Here is a 24841-nt window from a genome sequence, read left to right on the forward strand (position 1 = left end):
TCTGATCCAGAACTGAACTGAAAACAAAATGGAAATATTCTTCATTTCCTTCAGTGGCACGGATTCTGTTTCCAATGCGAGAGTAAAACAGAGTTTTGTTTAAAGCAGATGGCTTCAGATGTGTGTGTGTGTGTTGTGTTAATCAGAGTACTGCAGTTCTACTAAAGACTATTTAGGTTTAAAGTAGGACATGATGTGCCTAATTCCTGGTGCCTTAAAGATGCTGGATTGTACAAAATATATGAATAATTCATATGTACGGAGTCTCCTGCCTTTTTTTAAAATCATAAATCAGCAGTGTCTTAAAATGACACAAATTGAGTTACATCATATAGTTTACAGAATTTTAACATTTTGTATCTTTTTATTAACAGTTTACTATCTTCTAATATAAGCTTACTTTTGGCTTCTTACAAAAATGGCACTATATTTGTTTTATTAATTTGAATGTATTACTAAAATGTAGCTAAAGAAATTCAGACACTTGTAGATAACTGTGCATATCCACAGACTTATAGATCTATTAGTTTAGCAGATTCTCCATAGGATGACAGAAGTGGCTCTCAGTTTTGGTGTGCACATTTTAAAATTAGTGAAATACACCTCTAACAAATGTTCGCAGCCACAAAACTGTACAATAAAATTACTCAGAAAGTAAGAATTTAATCAGAATATCAGTTAAATTAATCAAATTACAATAATCCCAAACAAGTGTTTGTAGAAAACATTAATCATGGATTTTTTTTAGAGCTGCATCCATGTGTTGTAAAACACAAGAAGAGACTGACAATTATTCATTTTAATAATTTAATTTTTTGTGTTTCTGCAAATCTCTAGTAGTAAGTTCAGGTAATGATGGCAAAAGTGTAGCTTTTGCTAGATCTAAACAAATGAAACAAAAAATGATTTGGTCTTATGAATTTGATTGAATTGTTGCACTGTAGAGACATCTGGTGGCTGATTAGTAATCAAAACAACCACCTTCCTCTTTCAGACAACCAAAAGAAGTGTTTTGATGATGATGCCTAAGCAGCACTAAGCTTCTTCAAGATCCTTACACTTAACAAATGCTGTGATTTGACAGTGGCTCAGAGTTGTGGTCTCAGGTTCAAGTCCTTATCAGGTGAAGTTACTTGGGTTCTCTATATAAGAGTAACTTCATTTATTTAATGTGTTGAAACGTGCATTTTAAAAATTTATGTATTGATTTACATAATTTCCATCCTTATATCTGAAATCTATCTTTTTTCTAAATTATTTACTTTAAATAAATATTTTTTATCCCATTTTCTCCTAATTCCCATGAACTACTTCTATCACTAGGAAAGTAAAAACTAGCACATGCCTTCTCCGACACACTTAAAGCCAGACCCCGCCTCTTTTCTAACTGGTAGTGACACAGCTTTACTGTGTAGCCAGTGCACTTAACATGAAAGTTTTACACCAGAATTCACCCAGTATTCTGAATTTCTGGAAACTCTAAACACTGTGTGTGTGTGTGTGTGTGTGTGTGTGTGGGACAATACAAAGGAAAAATAGAGCCACAGCTGTACAAATGGACATTTTATTTTTTTTTTACAATTTTTTATTATTTATTATTTCTTCAATGTTGGATAGCATGGGACAGAACAGGAGAGGTGTAGACTCGAACTTCAGTCAACGTTTGCCTCAAGTAGGGATAAATGCTTTGTATTGAGGGAAAATAAAGAACATTAATAATATTAATAATAATAATATGATAACAGTAATAAAAGTCTGCATTGGTATCATTAGGGACAGGAAAAAAGACAAAATGTACAAAAGGAGGCATCTTTGTTCCCAGCCCAACTGTTGACATGGAGAGGCAGCGAAGGGTAGAAATATCCGCCATGTTGCCGCTTTTTGTTTTTGCGTGTTCTTTTTTTTTTTTCTTTATTTTTTTCCGAGGCCACCCAGCAAAAAAAGGGTCACGAGGTTTATTTCTCTGTTTTGATGGAAGTTTCATTTTTCCTTTCCGTGAAAAGGACTTAAAATTACATTTACAAGACACCTAACATTCCATTGAACTCTTAATAAAACGAGAAAGAGAGAGTGTGTGAGGAGTGCGGAGGGGCGATTGATCAAAAATGGATCAGAAACATTTACGTTACGCACGTTTATGGTCAGGATGTCTCGGATGCTCTGGTCTTCTGGGTGTGATAGTCTGTAGTGCATCGCCCTCTATACTGTAGCACTGCTGAGTATTCAGTATGTATTTCTCCTTCTGATCGTCGCACAAAAGAAAGACCGAAACCAATAAAAAGCAAAGCAAAATCAGAAAGACAGAGAGAGAAAAGAACCTGCATTACATTAAGCTTTCCCATACTTCTCTCTCTCCCTCCTTCCCTTATTTCTCCCTATCTCTCTCTCTCTCTCTCTCTCTCTCGTTGGACTAACCGTATGTGTCTGTGTGTGTGTGTGGCTGAAGAAGGTGAGGCCCACGCTATGATGCCACGAAGATAGATGTGCGTGCTGCCGCTGGCCCAACTACCAATGATATGGCAAAGTCAACAGAAAGACATCCTCCTTTCATCCAGGCGATCCATGTGATTTCTCTTTCTTTCTTCCTCCCGCTCTCTTCCTCACTCTCTCTTTTTCTCTCCGGAACCGGTTGACAGGCAGGCAGACATGTTAAGACTTCCCCCCCAAAACCCGATCCACCTACAGGATGAACTTGCCGAGGAAGAATCCGATGAAGATGGCGGCTATGACGACCAGAAGCGAGGGCAGGGAGCTGGTGCTCACGTCTCGGCCCATCAGGGAGCTGGAGTTGGAGGCTATGTGATCGGGCCGCTGGGCCTTCCTCAATCTCAAACCGTCGTCCTGCAGAGAGAAACCAAAGCAAACGAGTGAAACACAATATCTAATATTCAACTCGATGTGTTACAGAATTCTGCTGCTAACCTTTAAACCCCTGAACATTCTTCATATCAATTCCCACATATTTTTTAATTTAAGTGCTGGGCAATATGACCTAAAATAAATATCACGATTAATATTTTGTCTCAATATTCATATTATAACAAATGTAAAATTCCTAAAAAATTTAAAAATGAGAAATGGCTGAATAAGCAAAAAAAGCAGTGGTTTCAAACTTCTAATAATGCAAAAAAATAAAGTTCAGAAATCAATATTTGGTGGAATAACCCTGAGTTTAATCAGAGTTTTCATGCTTCTTTTTGCACGGACAGTTCAAGCCAGATGCAGCTGGTCATGATCATTTCCACCCACTGCACTGTCTACTGTGGATCGTAATGTTTTCTATGGTGTTATTACTGGTGAAATTATATATTATACATTATCAATTATGATGGTTACTGTCCGTCTTGACATGAGTATGCTGGGTAGTGTTTAGGCTCACCAACAAAATGTGTACTTTGTAACTATTGAACTAAACCACAAAATATTTATATTAGTAAATCAATTATGGAGTATAACCAAAAAAAAAGTACAAGCACAGTATAAAATATAAAACTATAGAAGATGCTAACTGACGCTCGAAAATTTAACTATACCTTATAAGATATAAATAAAAAAAATGCTGTAACCTCAAGTATCTCACATACTACAGTGGTCAAAGAATATATTTAAGAAGATATAGATAAATACAAAACAATACAAAACTATACAATGTATTAAAGTAACCTAACCATAGATAGGTGGTTTGTTTGGGTTTTGTGCCATATCAGCAACATTTGGCTATTTTATGGCATCAACAGTGTTTATAACTTGAGCATCACAGATTTAAATCAGTGTCTTCACATGAAGGACAGTTCTTTCACATTTGCAGATAGATATGTGGTAGTGCAGTAATACAGAATAAATAAGGTGAAAGTGAAAGCAGGTGTCAGCAGATACAATACTGAATATCAATTAAACTAAACCAAAAAAAAAATAAATTCAAAGATATTTTGCAGAATACCAATCCAATATTGTAATCTCATAAATCAGCTCAATAGCAATCCAATCCAATAGGTTTTCTATACAAACTAGGTTTGCTTTAAAATAATCGGGTTTTAATAAAAAGAAAAAAAAATGTTTGACCTGTGCCCATGTACATTTTATTTCATACAGATAGACAGATACATGGACAGATACATAGACAGACAGACAGACAGACAGACAGACAGACAGACAGACAGACAGACAGACAGACAGACAGATAGATAGGAAATAAAATTTTGTAAATGGGATCGGTCTGGGCTATATTGATCTGATACAATACTAACTGATACAAACAATCCTTCCTGAATTCATATCAACACCCTACATGTACCTCTCTGCTATGAAATCTGTTTTAAGTCCAAATCCTGATCATCTCTGGCATCAGACAAAGTACTGTGAGCCATTTCAGACAATAGCTTTCTGCAGTGTAGCTCTCAGAGGCTCCACAGCAGAAACTCCTCAGACATCTGGACCCCATCACTCCTGCTGTGAACAGTTCAGATCCTAGAAGTTTATCTACAACGGAGCATCACATCAACAACTCTAAAAGACTATTTACATCATAATTAAATTATGTAGATATTTAGAAACTTCCAGAATTCTGAACTTCCAAAACACTGAGCAGAGACATGAAGACCATCTCTGAATGGCTACAGAGCTGTGGGCACGCTACAAGCTACAAACCATGCCTTTGTGCCAACCAGGCCTACCAGAAATGTTATGATGTACGAGGGCCCCATTTCATAAACCTTCAAATGCCAATTTCACAGTGCACTAAGCCTGTCAAACAGGGTTCCTGGCCAGGTTCTTTGTGAACGAAACACTGTCTGTATGGTACCATAAACAGCACCAAAGCAGCTTTGATTCTCTAGCATGTCCAAAGCTCAATGAGCTATTCATGTTTTTCAGTCAAGCTTTGCATACATCAGGCAGGGGACGGGCGTTTTAACCGCGAGATGGTATTCCAACATCTGCATCAACTAGGAACCGTGATGTCATTCATATAAATGTAAATATACACAAAATTGGAGTCACACCCAGAAGGAATCAACAGACATAAATGAAACTTGGTGGGTATTTGTGCCCGACTGTCTTGAAGTGATACAGAATGACAGCGGGTCTCCTTTAGTGACTGTGGGGTCCCTGTGGGGTGCATGATATATGATGTCAGGTCACTTTTGTCTTCATTACACGTACTTTGACATAACAAATGAGGTCCTGCAACCAGTGGCCTTACTTATTCTGAATACACATCAGGGATGGGCAAAAAGGCCCTAAATTAATATCACGATATTTCATGGTATTTTCGCGATAACGATACTCTTGGCGATAGGAAAAAAAACCATAGGATTAAAAAAAATATTTCAAGAATACAGTGCTGCAACAAAATTAAAATGAAGAAAAAAAGAATGAACTGATATATAAAAATACAAGAGCTTTATCAGATTATAACAGAAGTCAATGATCCAGAGTGTCATGATACTAATAATGCACTCCAAATCTCTCTATATATCCAAGATTAAAGCAAAATAATTGATACTGAACAGATATAATCTGTCTCTAGTAGATATATAATAAGAAATGAGAACAGTGTGCATTTTTTCTGTTGCTAAAAACAACAAAAAGGGGAGAAAAAAACCCCCACCCTGATGTGATAATTAGGGGTGGATAATATGGCACTATATTTCAGGGTATAATGTCTTTCACAATATTCATAAATGTTGGTGATATTATTGCGTACGATGCGATATGGCACACCCCTGATGCATATTCCGGTGTGCTATTTCAACAGGACAATGCTCCCCCACAAATACTATGCCATGGTCAGCTGCATCACCAGACCTGCCCTGCTATAGGGGTGCATCCAACCCAACCACAAAATCTGAAGGAACTGTGTGAAAACCTGAGCTGAATGGGATGGATTATTGCTGAACATCATTAGGTACAGCTACAACTCCATGCTAAGCCATTTGGCATGTGAACGTGTTACATTCTACTTCTGTATGTGTATCTCAATACATACGACCAAGAGTAGAGTGTAAGGAGTGTAGAAATGTAAGACATGGTTACCTTCAGCTGCCTGTTCTCCTCCTGCAGCTTTCCCACTTCCGTCTGCAGCCACTTGCACTCTTCAAAAACCTTCTTCATCTCCGTGTCGTCGAGGGCAGCGCTGGTCGGCTTGGCTGCCACTGGCCCGTCCACTTTGGAGGAGTTGAGCATGGGCGCGGCCTTGCTGACTGCATCTACGTCATTCTGCGATTACCGTCAAAACCACAGCGTTAGTTGTGTGATCCAACACCACAAAAAACATGGAGACGCAATCATTTAGCACTCATTTCAGCACAGAGACCTTAACCGCTTAAAAATGAGGGATATAGCATCTTGGAAAATCTTAGGATGGGATGAGAACCACCAACTGCCTGCTTAAAACATTGAGCAGAAATGTGGGCCAAGCCAAAATGCAGAGGAGTATGAGACGATGGCTACTGTCATCAGAAATGCAACGCAACCTCATCTAGGAGAGACCAAGGCCTAGTCCCATTTATCTTTTGTACACCTACCCCTTGTTTTCAAATGTAATTCTTCCCCTTGGAACAGAGTTACAAGAGGAAGGGTTGAAATCCTCCCCCTAAGAATGGGACAACCCTTCAAGCAGCCCATACAGATACAGCTATAGCAGTGAAGCGCTAAAGTTCAGCAACCTAGCTCCAGCTGCTGGATAACAAGTTAATTTTAGGGCTTTAAAATGGGGGCAGGTGGTGCAGCAACTCATTATTATTGTCTATTCCTTAATTCCTCTGTGATGGGAAGCTAAAATAGCTTTTATTAGCTTTCATTTGTTCCAATGCAAAGAAAACAAGTTCATATTCATAAAGTTTTAAGAGTTCAGAAATCAATATTTGGTGGAATAACCCTGTTTTTTAATCACAGTTTTCATGCATCTTGGCATGTTCTCCTCCACCAGTTTTACACACTTCTTTTAGATAACTAAATTCAAGAACTTCAGCTTGGGTTGATGGCCTGTGATTATTCAGCTTCCTCTTGATTATATTCCAGAGGTTTTCAATTTGGTAAAATAAAAGAAACAATTTTTCCTAGAGCTGTATACATTAACCTATGGAAATATAGTGGTTATCATACTTTTTAAAAAGAAAAATACTGAAATTTGTGGTTTTCCTTAGTCAAGTGTGCCACTTGCCAGTGATTCTCATTTCCCTCTTCTTTTAGTGTGCCTCTAAAAAATCTGTTTAAAAAGTGATATATGATATATATACACTTCACCCTACCCCTCCAGCCTAACAAGAATCAGGACACCCTACTCCTATGTGTGCAGACACAAAACAGAGGGGTAGGGCTAAGGGGGTATTACCAAGGGGTGAAATGGGATTGGGCACAAGTATTCCACACATTAATGAGGACAGCCTCTAGGGATGACGACTGTCCTGACATTGTAAGACCTTGTAAGATGTCATAAGACCTCACCAAAGAGGCCTTAGAAGCAACAATGGATGAATTATGTAAGTCCAAGCGTGTCCCTATCATACGTGCCTACCTCAAGAAAGACTGTCCTGCGAAACACTTTGTAGAGAAGTCCCTGCTCTGATCTCACTCGCTTCCTGCCCTGTCTGATCCTCACCCACCTGGGCTCTCCTGACCTGTAGCTCTGATCTATGTGCAGACTTGAAGCCCTGTAGGTCATTTCTGTTGCTAAAACTGCTGGGAGTAAGGGGGAACTGGGGCGAGACTGCAGAGGGGTGCAGAACTCACTTACACACTCAATGACCTCGCAAAAATAAAAAATAAATAAAAAATCTCCCCTAATAGTAATATGAGGGCAAACTGGGGTCACAAGTGCAATTTTGAACAGGACAATGCTCACCCACACAAAGCAAGGATTTCCCAGAACCTGCAATTGCAACCCTTTCTTGGCCTGCACAGTTGCTAGATTTATTGCCAATTAAGCATTTAAGAGACCAGTTGCAACACCAGCTTTAATGACCTATAAGTGCAAAATCTACAGGTGTGTATTGTCAATTATTTTTCAATGAGAAATGGTCTGTTAACGCCCAGTGCTGTAACTATAGGGGTTTCAGGATATAGAAAAAACAGCCATTGCAATATTTAGCTATTCAGCGTTATCTATTGTTGTAATAAAAAATATTTTTTACCAGATTTTCATGATTCAGCGCTTAGTGATATTATCAAAAATGGGAGCAATCAAATAAAGTCTGCTTTTGGTAGATATGTCGTGTAAAATGAATATGGTGCTAGATTAAGCAAGTTGTGGCATGATTAGTATGATAAAATGATGTGCATTATGTGACCTTGCCATATCCATGTGACTTATTTCTTTTATTTCTTTTAATGATTTGATTAGGACTTTTCATCTTTATATGATTGTCCATGCTCTTTGCATTGCAAAAATCGTAGGGCCCTAAATAGCCTGTCCTGTGATGTGACTATTGTGCTTGTGTACACTGCAAAGGAGATGCTCAAACGATGTATTGTGCAACCCTACTAAACAGCCATCGAATGGCCAACTAATGTTCTGTGCACTGTGATGCCTAACATCCTATTTACATGCAATAATTTAGTATTTATAGTACTTTATTTAAAGTAAATACATAATTACACTAAGCTTTAAAAATTTGGGAGTATACACAAGTCCAAATTCTTTCATTCATTCATCCCTCCATCAAATATTTTCAAATATCTTCTCTGTATCCGTCTCCTCCACCCTGTACTCACCATTTTATCGTTTTCAGAAGGCAGCTCAAACACGCATCTGAGTTTGGAATCCATGAGCTCATCGGGTTTCGCGTCTTTCCACTGTGGGGATGAAAAATAGGCATGCGATTCATCAGCCTAAACGACTAGCAGCTGGAGCTTCATCCCACACAAACACACACTCAGACACGCACACACACAAGCTGTACAGATAGACAGTCTAGTAGTGAAGACAGTAGTAACATATCAGGGACCTACTGTGTGTTTACACATGAGCCAAGATGTCAATGTGAGGCATTACAGGGCAAATCTCTCGCTTATCTCTATTTTACCTTAAATTAAATTAAATCAGCAAGTAAAAACATGCCATTCGGAGAGGTTTGGTGTAAAATGCTCTATTCCAGTGAACCTGAGTCAGAATTATTCACACTGGTGGTAAACGGAAACATGCATCTGAGGCCCATCCACACATATCCAGACAGTGGTTTTTGACTGCATTTTGCCTCCCGCCCACACAAAAATGATACTTTCCTTCAAGCATTTTTAAAATGCGCTCTCCAATGTGTAGATTCAGGAAAATTCTGTTTTCAGAGTAGTCATGTAAAAATAGAAAAATTAGCTTTATAAAAGAAAATCTGGCACCAATGCATGTACGCTTCTGACTCAGTAAGGGAAATTCTGTAATTTCCAGACTTGCATATTACACTACTTGGAATTAAACCTCTGATTTCTGCTACTGGCTAAAACTTAAATACCTTCTTACTCCTCTACATGTAGACAGTATTAGATTTTGGATTTACACAGAGAAAATTAGAAAGCTTATTTGTTTTTTTATTTGTAATGCCTTTATGTACAGAAAAAAAAAAACAGAGGACAGAATTATTTAATTTGTGCTGTATTCATGGAAAACCCAGTTTGTGAAGTAATGTCAGCCAGTTAAGTTTCCTATAATTAAAACATTTAGCTTTAGCCTCTCTGAAATGTTTAAATATTTCAGAGAATATACTGTGTAATTGGTAATTTATTATTATTTTTTATTAATTTTGCCATATCCACAAGTCACTGACATATTGCTCCCAGTTACACATGACTTAAATAAAACACTCCAGCAACAATGCCAGAGTCTTTGCTGCCCTCTACTGACAACACACCAGGACCTACCACACCATGTCAATATTCAGTCAGTTACTGCATAATTTTAGTGCAGACATAAGTATTATAATCTCTTCATGTCTGAATGTACAGTAGTGACTCTTACCATGCTCTCTGTGTCTGCGACAGCGGCTGGTGCAAAGATGGTCTGCACCATAAATTTGTGTTTACTTTTCTCATTGGGATCGTAGTCAAATGGCTGTAGCATTACTGCAACACACAATAAATAAAACAAATAATTATCATCCTCTTACTGGCTTTTTGTCATCAACATATACAGCTTCACTTTTTAAAGCTGAGGAATAAAAGAGGCAGCTTCACTGTAACTTGTAGGATCCGTTGCATAATTAAATGGTACATGGCTGGTAGAAAAGTCAGATTTTTTTAGGTAAACCAAAATATTTAGAGTACAGATTTATTCTAAAACAGTCTGCAATAAATATGTAAATTAGGGCTGGGTGATATGGGGAAAAAAGGGGGAAAAAGAATCCTAATATTATTTAAATATATGAGCAATCAGCACCAATTAAAGTGACGTACAAGCTATTGTTTCATTTAATTTATTAATCAATTAATTAATTAATTTATAGATCACTATTGACAATCTATATAATAGTAGTATCGCATTTTAAAATAAAGTAACTTTTCAATGATATTCAAGTTTTTTAAAGATGTAATAGTATATCTACTGTTGTCCATCTACCCTCTGGCAGCTTCTATGTGTAAAGATGTACAATTTTGGTTATCCGATTTGAAAATAGCATTAAAACAGTAATTTTATTAATCAAACTAATTTGATAAACTTTCCAGCCCTAATTTACATGTATTAGAAGAAGCATGTGCTTCTCTTTACCCTCCTTGTGTTGGGAGCACCAATATTGATATATGGGAAGCCTAATTGGTGGGATGGATAATAGGACAAAATATAAATAAACTACAAGAAAAACAAAAGTGAAAAGCTCAACTCTGTCTTTTACAAAATAGGAACTCTTATTGCTTAATGCAGAAATGAGTAAATGTGATGTACTGAATTACACACTGCACTGAAAACGAAAGCACAGCAGCTACAGCAGCTACACATCCAACCCTCCTGTTAGCTCATGCAGCTGAGAGAGAGCCTGAGAGAGAGCCACTGCACCAACAATGGACTTTCTCAGTCATACCATACAAGGCTACCATAAAAAAAAGGTTGGGCTTTATTAACTCCAGTGAACAGTACTGAAAGTCTGCTGTGTTTCCTTGCATATTGTTTTTCCTGGTTTATTCATTATCCATTTACTAGGAGTGCACAGTAGCATGCAGTGCATTGTAAGTACAGGTTTAGAGTTAAAGCCTGTAAACAGAATGTTTTGGACTTCTTTACAGATTAAACAAACTGCCACCAGATGTGTATTCCCACTGCATGACCACACCTGGCCTTGCTGAGCCCACAGCTCACCTGAGATAATGATGGAGGCGCCTGGGTCGATAGCGCCACTGTTGGGCCGTACGCAGTACCTGCGTGGTGCTGTGGTCTTCACTTTGAAACATACTTTCTTGTCTGACGGGTTCGTCAGCTTCAGGTTGGCTGTGACGACGTCTGTGAATGGACCTGCAGTAAAAATAGACAGAGAGAAGGGTAGAAACAGAGAGAAAGAGAGAGTTTAGTTTAGAAACACTCTTTATTTTTTAATCTAAACATGGGGCTTTTAAATGATCCAGATGTACATATTTTGTTATTACTTTAAAAAGTAGATCTACCATCAAGATCAGTGATATAGTCTCAGACCAGTGAGGGTGTCAAGAGGCGGAGCTTTGTGAGAAGCAGCCAATCAAAGGCTTTACCGCTTTGCACGTCACTCCGGCAAATCTTTAGTAGTAATGAGTGATGCAACCTCATATATTAAATCATGATTAATATAATATGTTGTCTTAGTTACGATTCATGAATGACATTTACAGCATTTACTTTTGAATTTTTGAGGCCATAACATGAACATAACTAATTTGCAATGAATTGCCCAGCCCTAATCAGCTGGAGCTTTATTATTCGTCTCAATAATCGTGTGCCACTATGTAAAAGAGGAAAAAAAATCCCCTCTGCTTCATTATCAACTGAAGTGGAGTAACTTGCACAGCAAAAAAAGGCAGAAGTGTTTTCGCCTCTTGCATAAAAACATGTCTCAGATCAGTTCCTATTACTGGACGGGTGAATGTGGTGAGACAGGTTTGGATTGAATGGCAGCTCCACACATATGTTTCATAGTGCCACTTCAAGAGTCTCTCACAAACATTTCTTTCCTTCAAAGCAACTATGTAAAACAACTTCTGTCACATAGGTCACTTCTGGAGCTTTAATAGGTATAGAAGGTCTACAGTTCGGATATTTAAAAAAACAAAAAAGCAATACTAGGCTTAGTACCTGTCTATTTTCCAACCTTTCTTCATCCCTTTGAGTTAAGATTAAAGAGAACATGTTAGGCAGAACTCATATTTGGCATGCTTTTGTATGTCCGTATTTCCCTGCCCTATAAACACTCCAAACTCTTTTAGCTGATTCACAGAAAACATCTTGCTGTCAGGCATCATATGATTCTATAAGCCGTTTTGTATGGCTCCCTTTACTGTGACATCAGCGTAAGAAAACCTGCACAGAACCACCCTGGCACCCGTCAGGCTATAAACAGGTTAGCAGCAATGCTAGCTACTAGCCATTTTCCTAAAATGCATTACTTACTCCCAGTTGTTGACAGGCCATAGGCCATATTGGAAATATAGGGTTCATATTTGTTATATGTGCATCATGTCTGTAGGTTATACTGAACTTGCATTAGCAAGAAGACCGGCATGTAGCTGTCCAGTGTTTGGTTTGGGTTTAGTGAATGAATTGGTCCCATGGATCAGCCTAATTATCTGATACCCAAGCCAAGATATTTTTGCTAATATCGGGACCAGTATCTGATACTAAAATTGAATTCATGAATCCATTTTTTGGGATTTTTGGCCACATCTGATCTGGATATTTGTGTTACTGTGCATTCACTCATTGAGAAGTCCAGATTTAACCCCTTTTTGGAACATTTGGGTGAATGGATCAAGGTTAAATGCAGCAAACTGGAAGAGTAAATGTGTGTACCATCACAAAAATTATACTGAATTAAAAGGCATTAAAAGGCTCAGCTTTAAATGTCAGGGGGAAAAAAGGTAAATGTTCACATGCAACAGTACCTTCTACATTAAGAACAAAGCAGTAACAAAATGCAGCCTTTGAAATGCACAAGTGGATTAGTGTAGAAATGCCATTCCAGAACTCCCTTAGATTACCTGGGCTCTAGAACATGATCACAGCAGGCTCTACACTACAAGTCAAAGGAGTAAGCACAGTCCACTCTTTCAGGGTGAAACAGTGCACTTTCAGCTTAAGGATACTGAGGCCGTTGTTCTTTAACGCATCACAACTGACCATGAATATTGAATTACATAGCGTAATTACATCTCGGCTGTGAAATCTCAATTTTATGCCAATTCATTTCAGTGCTTCCATTCTGAGCACTTCAAAACAGGTGTAATGGTTAAATGTTAAATGTCCTCATGCAAGCAGTCTGGGCTTCTCCTAGTCACACCACATGAGGAACCAATAGGAGTAAAATAAAAGATTGGGGTGTGGTTAGTTGACAGAAAACCAGCAAAATGGATCAGACTTAACATGAAACAGGCAAACATGAGCCTACAGGAGTTGTGTGTGAGGTCACCCACTGGCTGAAGTGGTATAATGCTCCTGAAGATTGAGCTGTGAAATAGACAAAGCACATTATTTAGAGTGATGGAGCTCCATTTAATACACGTGTACTGATAAACATCAGTATGTTCCCACACAAATGTGGTGATGGTGATGACAGTGGACAGAAGTACAATGGTGGTGGCCCAAACTATGTTGGTGATGGTAGAAATAGTCCAAACTTTGGCGGGGTGGACCAAACTATGGCAGTGCTGGCAGTAGCCCAAAATATGGCGGAGGTGTTGGTATCGGCCCAAACTGCAGAGGTGATTGATGTAGTGGCAAGCACTTGTGATGGCACAGCTGGTGGGGGTGATAGTGACCCAAATTATGGCAGAGGTGTTAGTAGTAGCCATAACTGAGGTGATGGGAGTGAAGGCTACATGGTTGCCCAACCTGTGGCAGTGGTGGCCCAAACTACAGTGGTATTGGTGTTGGTGCTGGTGGCAGCACTGGCCCACCACAATCATAGTTTTAGGTGCCATTCGGTGATGGTAGACCAAGCTATTGTGGTAGTAGCAAAAGAGGAAACTCATACAATGGTGGTGGTGGTGGCAGTAGTGGCCATCCGAACTACAGTTACAGTTAGTAAAGGACTGTGAACAAGCTTTAAGCCAGCAACATCACACCTCGTCATCAATAAGCCCTCAAAGCCAGATCAGACAGTATTATAAAGCAATATGGAGTTAATGTTCAACAAAAAAGATGTATTAAAAAGCAGAAGATGAAGTTACATTGAGGCCATAATACTCCTTTCAATATATCACTCAGTTTAATATCCCCTCCCGTATTCTAGGTTAAAGGCTACCGGAGGCACTGTGTGGGAGTTCAGTACAGCAGGTTACAGATACGCCTTATCTGCTGTTTGGTTACGGCCCGCCTCATTGTTAGCTTTGCATTTGGGAGTGTCAAAGTAGAGTTGGTTTAAATGTTGACATTCCAACAATGTAGCATTGTGAAAGCAGGTTGACACATCAGTGTGACCCACCTATGTGGCAGCAGTCACCTGACACACCGTGAACACCCGAGAACGCGCACGAGTGAGGGGAATGCAAAATAGTGGTAACAGAGCTTTTCTTACATGTAATATAAGCTGATGTCAATAAGAAGCTTAAAACATGAAATCCCTTCAAAGACGTTTCACGCTGTACTTCCTTACAGTGCCTGCCAGAGACATGTTTGCTTATATGGAACATACACTGTGTGGACAAAAGTGACGGGACTAGATTTTGGAACACTGCTGTGAGGATGTGTAGGTGCATTCAGCAACAAGAGCATTGGCGAAACCAGGATGTTGGATGATTATGACACCGCATCCATCTCAAACTCCCTAACGTATCCCAAAGGTATTGGATGGAGCACCATCATTCCAGAAGACTGATTCACTGCTTCACAGCTCAATGCTGGGAGGCTTCATACACCAGCCATTAGGGCATGGTACCAACAGATGCCAATAGGTTTGTGTTTAACTGTTCTAAAGAGTCCCACTCTAATGGTAATTCTTCTCCACAGGGAACAGACAAGCTGAGTATGTATGCACATTCACACATCTGAGTGCCATCAGCTATCAATGCAATTTAAAGTAGCTGAACGCAGCAATCGATAGACAGAGCGTCCACAAACATTTAGACATGGTCACTAAAATAAAGTGCAGATTAAATCTAATTTAACTAAGGCTGAATCTAGGTCAAAGTAGCATGAGTTCTTAAGAGTTAAAATATGATCCCAGTGTGTTATTGTCTCTATTAATAATTTATACGTTTTACAGGGCAGGTCTCCACGTATCACAATGAACCCTGAACCAGCAGACAAGCTGTCCTGGCACTTGCTATTGGCATCTGTAGTAATTCAGGGTTAACTAAACAGGAGGCAGCTTAGTGCAAATGTCGTACTTAAAACTAAAAAGAAAAGTATTTATGTGTTTTTTTTAGAGTGCATAAATCAGTTCAAATGTAGATTTGATACAGTAATCTAACTGCATGAGAAACAGGGAAGTCAAACGAAAAAAACTAAAATGAGGCAAATGAGGCATTTATCACAATCATTGGTGCTGCTGCTTTTAATTTAAAACAAGGGATATGCTACAGATATAATGATGAGCTACAGCCTCATAGGGTACCTCAGAAATGTCATAACACGCCATGCAGCTTTTTAACAATACTATATTAAATTAAAAGATGAATCAAGTTCCCAGAAGCCACAGAGGAGCACACATGCTATGAAGTTTATACAAAGAAAGGCAGTCAGTCTTATATTAAACAACCAAAGTTACCCCAGTTAATGTTACTATCCTAGCACTGTACAGCTCATATCTTTCAGCTAGATAACAGGTGGTTTGGACAAGGCAGCAAACTAAATAAACAGATACCAAGTGTGACAGGTTTTGCTAAACACTTTATTTAACTCTATTTAATTTAAGCAAGTAAAGTGTAAAAAAAAATTACTTAACATTTATTCTCCCTCATTGATGACATCTTATATTGCAAAGTTTTAATACACAGCATGAAGCAATGCCACTGATGTCCATCTACTAAAGGGAACAAGACATGGTTTACCACTGCTGCTGAAAATCTTTTCAATCGGAAAAACAGCCTTTAAAAGCTTTCATATTTGAAAGAGCGGAAAAAACGCAGAGGAGCTTTTCAGGAATCTGAGAGAAGCAAACACTCAAAAACGATTAAATCAATCTGATAAAGCTACTACTGTTGTTTTCTTAGTGGACTAAACACTTGCAATCCATATATACATGCTTTAGCTTCATTTTTGACAAAAATTAAATTTAACTTGGAAATTAAGTAGCAGTTTTTATCTACATTATGTGGTAGCTTCAAAATAGTAATTTACTTATTTATTATTTTGATTATTATGATTATTATTTATTATTTTTGCCATTTTCTTTCAAATAGTTTTAGTTGCCAAATATTCAGTGCAGACCTAACCATTTTTAAAGGTGGTGCAAAAGTTTCTATTCTGCAGTTTTTTCTTTGTCCATATGGAACTATGCAGTGGTCATTTTTGATTAAACTACTGACTACCCTGATTTTCCAAGATTTTCAGTGGCACCGCCCTTTTCATACTTCTGCAAGTCTACATTCCAAGTCTACGCTCCATTTGTATCCAAACATAACATGAAGTGTAAACATTCTCTTGAAAGTAGGGTGGCATGACATTGGGGAAAAAAAATTGTTACGGCAATATTTTGCTGTTTTGCAATACATATTGCAACATAAATATTTTTAAAGATTGCTATACGTCAATGATCCAACATGTCATTATGTTAATAGTGCAATCTATGCATTAATAACTGACGAAAAAAAATTACTGGGCAAATATAATCATTAATCTGGTAGATTGTCATGCAAAGTAAGAACAGTGTTATTTTTTCTTTGTATAAAGCAACCAGTCCAAAAAATGTGTCGATGTGAATACTGAGCATGTGTACCTTGTGATATCGATGCTTAAAACAATATATTTTGCAGCCCTACCTGACCATAACTTCAATCCCTACACTCTAGCTTCATAAACTCAGACAAACCTAAAGCTCAGCATCCACATTTCCATCATTGTTCACAGGTCATGGCTAAGAGGAGAGAAGAGACAATTAGACTAAAGCTTTGGATCTCATGACCAAGCATGTCTCGTATTAGCATATTAGCCGCCGTCAGGAGTGCTCCAAAATGATCGAGTCAGACTTGTTTTGCAAACACAGAGCAGAAGGCCAGATGTTCAACTGGTCAACTTAACCAGAGAGAACAAGGATAGTGTTGTACTGGAGGAGCTCTAAATGAATGTACTGAAGAAGAACATCAGACACAGTGTAATGGAATCACAGTGTCATATGAGCCTTTCTTGATGCTGGAAGCTTCTTGGTGCTATTTCAATATGCTTTATCATGCTATTTTTGTGGGGGTTTTGTAATACTTATTGTTGTTTTTTAATACAAATCAATTTAATACTAAATCAATTTTGAGAATATGGAAAACACTGCATATGACTATAATTAGAGTTTGGACTTGAAAATTGAACTTTCCGGTTTGTACTGTAATAACATCCGTCCTCCAGGATAAGATCTGTTCAATTGAGCAAATTCAGTTATCTAACCAGGTTTATTGTATTTTTTTAGCAAAATCAATTAGGACATGAAATGTCAGTTGTGAAAGTAAGACTAGATAAGATACAAGGGACGTACCATTACAGAACATCACATATGGGTTATTAATACAAGAAAAACAATATGTACCTTATTGCAGCTGATACCAATAAAGAGAAGAGATTCTTGATAGGAAAGAGCAACAGTACTCAAACACTGATGGAAATTTAATATGCACAAATCAAGCATAACATTATGACTACTGGTTTTAACACACATTAAACATTTTCTCCCCTGAGACAACTTTGTACTTCTACAATGTGCAAAGTGCTCTCTGCAAATCTGCATATTATTCTCCTTTTACTCTGTTCTTTAATGGTCAAGAACCCAAAAAGACCACCACAGAGCAGAGTTGTGGGTCATTCTCGGCACTGCAGTGACTGCACTGATATGCTAGTGGCGGTGTGCTAAAAGAGTTGAGTGTTGTGCCGGTACAAATGATGAATCAGATACAGCAGTGCTGCTAAAGGTTTTAAACACCTCAGTGTCACTGCTTTGCTGAGATTAGTTCACCAACAGTGTCCTATAGGCAGCATCCTGCATGAAAATGCACCAACAAGTTTGTCTAAAAAGGTCAATGTAGCATCCAGCACCGGCTAGAGACCGACCGATATGGGTTTTTCTAAGGCCGATGCCGATACCGATCATTAGTGGTCAGAGTCAGCCGATGGCCGATGTGACCTGCCGATTTTTAGGGCCGATATGCTATCGTATTATACTTATTTGGCATGCTTAAAATCATACTAGTAAGAGGAGGCACAACAGTTGTAAACTTCACACAATTTATTGAAAATAAGGTTAGCATTTTATAGTGACTTTAATGTTACTATATCACTATATGTTAATAAAAAAAAATATTAATTTTATTTAGATTGTATTATCCATAACATTTTATTTTATTCATTATATAACATATGTTCCATATACACTATATTCATGTTTATAGTAGAAATATTATGTTGGCTATTATATAAAATTTACTGTAGGGGCCTACTAATTAACAAATGTATGACTTGTTGCAGTCTGTTAGTCTATTAATTATTCATTTTAATATGTTTAACAGAGTGCAAGAAGACTTCCATAATGTGACAACTTTAGATAGTTACTCCAAAACGGCAAAGCTCATTTCTTCTTCAACTCCATGCAGTTGAAAACGAATGGACATGGGAGGACAATGTTATAAAATGTTCACATTAGGGCTGCAGCTATTATTTTACAAAAATGGGTGACGTTTAAATTAAGAATAAAATTATAAATAATGCAAAAACAGACAGGTGCTGTAATTTAAATATAGCTTTATCTGTTTTTTTTTTTCTTCTTCAAATGAGCTCCTTAGCCAGAGAAACGCGTCTCATCAGCTGTACTGGAGGTTCGGTGCGTGAGCGGAAAATGAGTTGAGAAAGCTGAAGAGCGCGGACTTTATAGGTTCAGGATAAAATGAGCTTTTATCAGAAAAGTCTGGAGGGGGTTCTAAAGTAGAACCCGACAAAACAGAAAATTCTGCTCATCGTTTCATTTAATATCTAACAGCGCAAACCGCTTTAAACGGGTGAGTTTTACAGCAGAACAGCAGGAGGCGGCATGATTTAATGTCTGTTTGTAGTGAAGGAAAAAGAGATGTTTTATTTTAACTCCATTATTTTAGAAACTATTTGTTTTATTAATTCGTTTACAATAAAGCTTATTTATATATAAGGAGAAGTACAGTCCTCTAATAATCCTGACTAACCAGTAATTATTATTTCAGCGCAGCTGATGCTGCGAATATCCTTAAACAGTTTTAGTCCTGCCCTTTTTCATTTCGTCTAAAAATAATTTAAATACTGAAAATATCAAGTGTTAATTTTATTTTATTTACTTAGATTTTCGTTTCTGAAGAAGAGACGTCAGTTATTTTATACTAGAGCTTATAGATAGGGCTTGCCTTGCATAGTCAGGGCGCATTCCAAATGCACTCCTGCCATCAACGCTAAGCATAGTTTCGTTTGGAGAGAAATGCTACAACACCGATGCAGTTGAAATTCTATTCTTTTTCAGTAAATGAAGCAACATCACAGATTACTAATCATGAGAGAAAATATAGACTTTGGGACACTGGATTGTAAAAATGGATGCCTTACCCGTTGTCTTGCTCACTTACCAGTCTTGCTCACTCTTGAACAGTGTTGGGAGTAACGGCGTTAAAACTAACTTTTTTCCAGTAACGAGTAATCTAACTAATTACTATGACTGTAACTATAACGCCGTTACCATTTCCGACACCCCGTTACTGCACGTTACTTTAGCAGCTCTATGAACTTTTTTTCTTTACTTCGCTTTGCCCTGGTTAACCCCTCCTCTGTCCGGTGAACTTGAGCTTCTGGCCGCTGTGCCTGTGGTTTGGCGTGGTGAAGTGAGGCACAATTGTGACGATTTGCGTGCTCTAATCAATTCAGTGATTGCCGTGGACAACCCAAGTTCCGAATTAAGGACGTTAAGCTCTTTTTAGCTGCTCCGGTTTTTGTGGTGCTGCTGTTTTCTCTTTTAGAGCTTAGATTCTCTGCCCGAACCCGACCTGACCCGAGGACCGACCCGAAATCGGGCTCCTATTTTTATTTTATATAAAGCTCTGGTGTGATAATCACAATGTTGCTAAGTAACCAATTATTATTGTTCACTAAAGCGAACGAAATAGCGAAAACTGAAAGTGAAAAACATTTGTGTTAACTGAATCTAATAAAAACAGTAATTAAAAGGAAAAACATAACTATCTCGAACTGTATTTTGTGTTTATAAAACTAACTAAAACGAACTGAAATTACTGATAGAATACCCTCATTTTTGTGTTTAATTTATTTATAAGCGCTGTTGTACAGAGTTGTACAGCGGGAGTTGTTGTGCCGAGCGCGCGGCACTCGTGGTCCGTTAGTTCTTGTGTAAAGCGCTCGCGCTAGCAAGCCCACCCTAAAATGAACAGAAAAAATAAAAACAAAATAAAATTAAACTATAATAAAAATGAAAAATGTAATCACGTAGCTCTGGGCGCACGTGAACGCCTCCGCGTTTGACTTGCAGCATTGTGTGTAGCTGTTCTTTAAAATAATTTAAATTAAATAATAGTTCTATGCTTCTATGTTACAGTGTTAATTAACATAATTCTGATTATATTTCGCTCATTCAATCAGCCCGAAAACAGGGGCGGATCGGGACGGGCTCATAATGACAGTTTATGGTTCGGGCTTGGGCAGAATGTGCACGGGCTCCGGCTGGGTCGGATTTTTTGGGCAGGATCTAAGCTCTATTCTCTTTTGGTGAAGCTGTTATATTAATACCATTTTAACGGGCATTAAATTGTTGTTTTTGTCCATTATTTTGTTTTATATATACATATTTCTTTTGAGTGTGGCTTGGTTTGTTTAATTTCATCCCCAGACGCGTTTTTCTGCTTTTTTCAGTATTACAAGTTTTAGTAATTTTCTTTGGTTGTGTGGAGAATTTCGTTTTATTTTTTTGAAATTCGTTAGATTATATTTTTGTCAACATTTTGGGTTTATTTTCGTTTGTTATTTTTTGTTATTTTTCTAATAATAATAGTAAATGCATAATTGATTTCCTTTTTTTGACGGGCAAATAATAAAAAGTAACGCGATAGTTACTTTTACTGGTAACTAATTACTTTTATAGTGGAGTAACTCCGTTAGTAACTCAGTTACTTTTTTGGAGACGTAAGGAGTAACTATAACTAATTACTTTTTCAAAGTAAGGTGCCCAACACTGCTCTTGAAACCTTGCTGCGTTCCAAGTAGCTGCCCGCAGATGTGCCGGATTAAAATCGGCGCGGCCAAATAAGAAAATCGGCCGATGCCGATTGATAAAAAAAATAACAAAAATCGGCCGATTAAATCGGCTGGCCGATCGATCGGTCGGCCTCTAGCACCGGCCTCAACTGATTTCAGACATCAGCCGATTATACTATCAGTATTGGCCCACAAAACACTGATTGGTTCATCGACACTACTTACGATGTGTTCACACCAAGCACGGTTTGGTTGAATCGTGCTGCAGCCCAAATCCAGTGCTTGTAAACAATATTAGCCTAGCATTTCTCAGACTAAAACACACATCAGATAGCCAACAAGCTTCCTGACTGCATCTGAACTGTTCCTTTGGATGAGCATCTAGCAGTATATTAAACACTGTAATACATCACACAACATGCAGATAACATGATATCACATCGCAAGAGTGTGAGCTGCTTCAGGCTGGATTTAGTACAGGATTCGATTAGATGTTTTCATTCTTCCCCCACTAATATCCAATCCAGCATTTTTTACAGTATCTACCCGACAGTGATGCACATTGATACCGATAGGACTTCAGGGCTACAGGGATATTGCTTTTTGCTAAGGGTGCAGGAGGTGTCTAGCGTTTACACAGCAAAAGCAAGTTCTCAGCACTTTTCCATGCTTAGTCATTAACTCAATGCCTAGCAGATGAGATAAACAAATAGGCATGCATTAATGTGGGAATGCCATCTGCCAATGCAGATAAACATATTTATAACAGAGACACTAGACAGTACAATATAACTTCATAACATGAACGAATGAACAAATGAACAGCATAGATTTAAAGGCTCCCTGTAATCAACATCAGTCAGTAACAGATGTTGTACATACTGTATACCTCTTACAACTCTATGCAAAATGTTTGAGTTTAATACTAATATAAATCTGATAGCACTGTGCATCCCTACAAACAAATAAAACTTTATAAAGAAGACGTCTTTAGAAACACTGCACTGAAGAGCATTGCTTAAACACTCAGACTGCACCAGGGCTAACCACGGGTTGTCCAACTTTCAGTCACCATTCCAACCATCCATCCATCCATCAGCCTGTTTGTTCATCAGTCTGTCTGCCCATCAGCCAGCTCACCATACTTTCCTCTGTACATCAGCCAATCTTTCAGCCCATCCTCCCACTTCTAAGCCAGGCACTCAGTCCACCCATCTGTCAGCCATTCCATCTGTGCACTCGTCCACCTATCAGTCTGCCAGTCTGTCCATCGGTCAGCCAGCCAGTCCATCTGTCCGCCTATCAGTCTGTCAGCCCATCAGACAGCCGACCAGTCAGACCACCCCTCTGTCCATCAACCAGTCTGCCTATCCGTCAGTCAATCAACCTGCCAGCTAGCCAGTCTGCCCATCCAGCAGTCAGTCAGCAAGCCCGCCTGTCTGTCAGCCAGCCAATCTGCCAATCAACCAGTCTGTCCATTTACTCATCCATCAGTCGGCCCCCTGTCCACCCGCCTATCAACCAGCCTGCCTGTCAGTCAGTCAGCTTGTTTGTCCATCAGTCAGAACGCCTGCCAATCATCCATTGAGAGTTCTTTTGAAGCAAAGTTTTTGGCCTTTCAATCTAAACCTGAAGTGCCCCTGACCACTTTCACATAAAATGCTTTGATGTGTCCCTACAGTAAAACACAATTACAGATCTGATACTATCTCCGAGGATCAAAACAAATTACTCATTTTTATATCAGGTTTACAAAAACTGCATTGTTTACTGTCAGCCAGAATCATGTGATTACTTTACATATTTGGGGGGAAAAAAAGTAACATTTAGGTCACTTTTAGCTTCAGGAAGACTGTAATAAGAGCACAGCTTTGAAACTTTTTTTTTTCCTTAATGGAGTTGTAATTAAATTCAGTTTCCATTTCTAAATTCAATTCCTAAACGGGCCCCTAAAAAGGTCACAAGTCCCTGTTTACCAATGACTGTTCCCACGCCCAAAAAAGATAAATAAATACATCAACATCTTGAGCTGCATCCAAGACCTTGTTTGGAGCTTGTTGGGTTTCTGTAGCATGAGCACTCTGTCCATTTTGGATATGGGCAACAGTATCAGCTAATCAGAGATGAGATGATCACATTGTGATGTGAGGATCAGCTAGACTTTCGCTTTCGTCATGAGTGCAATTAGAAAGATCTGATATCCATGCTTAAGTGTAGCTGATGGATAATCAATAATGGCTTTTACTGTACATTTAGTCCAATAGTGAATCTGACAGAGGAAGATTCATACTATGATGACCTGACCCGGGCTTTCCCCCTCTTTCCCTCCGTACCAGGCTCTCAGACCTCCCTGCCACTATAAATAACAGCAGTGAGGAGAGGGAGACAGCTAGAGACAGAAATAGGGAGAGGCAGAAACACAGAGTGTGAGAGAGAGAGAGAGAGAGAGAGAGAGAGAGAGAGAGAGAGAGAGCAGGAGTGAGAGAGGGAGCAAGAGTGAGAGAAAGAAACAGAAAAAGATAGCAGTGGAGAGAGATATCTGTGGTCTGTCTGTTTTATAGTGTAAGAATCCCAACAGAGTTGGAGCAGTGGAGCAGTGCTCTGGTGCTGGTGGCTGTTTTTAGCTCAGCAGAGGCACGGTTTCGTCCTGCTGTGGCCTTTACGAGGCCTGAAGCTTCACTATAATCTCCATGGCTCTCTTTACCACTCTGGCCAATTAGTTTAAGCACTGATAGAACAGAGTAAAAAGGCTGCTTGGGTTCGGGTGCTGGGGTGAACTCTGCACGGGTCCAACAGGTTCAGGTTTCTGAATGATTCAGGGAGAACTTGGGGTGACTTGAAGTCATACGGGCTTGTGACACTACTGTAAGGATTCACAGATTCAACTCATTCCCTGAGCGCAGATTACTGACACCTGAATTGAAAGAATCAGCCAACACAGAGTACCAAACCTAGTTATAGTGATACAAGTGCCTCATATAGGTAGTTATGCAATAAAGGTATAACTATAAATTATAAACAAAATAGAATGAATGAACCATTCTGGTCTAATTCAGTAACAAATCAAGACCGAAATTACAAATAGGTGTGATGATTATAGCTGTGTATTTTCTTTTGTGATGTAACCAAGCTCTAAAAAAAAAAGTCTGATCCAGGTAACAAAGGCCGTCAAAGGCATCTGAATAAAGTTAGGTGTGTTAGGCTGCATTCCATTTACCTCAGAAGGCAGAGACAGGAATAACATCACACCAAATTTGACTTGCTGAATTGAATTGCAGTAGCAGAAGCTACAGATCCAAGGATCTCCAGGAATCA

The 24841-nt window shown here is 38.6% G+C and overlaps 1 protein-coding gene across 3 annotated transcripts in view; it reads right to left on the reverse strand.

The window, feature by feature from the left end:
* Window positions 1-1894: 1894 nt before the first annotated feature.
* The window catches only part of vapal (VAMP (vesicle-associated membrane protein)-associated protein A, like), a 28537-nt gene continuing 5590 nt past the window's right edge, over window positions 1895-24841 (reverse strand). The window contains exons 2-7 of one of the 3 annotated variants that reach the window (XM_022678925.2): window positions 11282-11434; window positions 9950-10053; window positions 8713-8793; window positions 7517-7708; window positions 6034-6216; window positions 1895-2841 (exon numbers count right to left, since the gene is read on the reverse strand). In XM_022678925.2, coding sequence (XP_022534646.2) covers window positions 2680-2841; window positions 6034-6216; window positions 7517-7708; window positions 8713-8793; window positions 9950-10053; window positions 11282-11434 — 875 coding nt within the window. In that variant the 3' untranslated portion in view covers window positions 1895-2679. Of the gene's footprint in view, window positions 2842-6033; window positions 6217-7516; window positions 7709-8712; window positions 8794-9949; window positions 10054-11281; window positions 11435-24841 lie in introns of those variants that run through there. The other 2 variants (XM_049478853.1, XM_022678926.2) reach the window with 2 other exon arrangements.

This window comes from Astyanax mexicanus, chromosome 4, assembly GCF_023375975.1.
Source record: "Astyanax mexicanus isolate ESR-SI-001 chromosome 4, AstMex3_surface, whole genome shotgun sequence".
NCBI lineage: Eukaryota > Metazoa > Chordata > Actinopteri > Characiformes > Acestrorhamphidae > Astyanax > Astyanax mexicanus.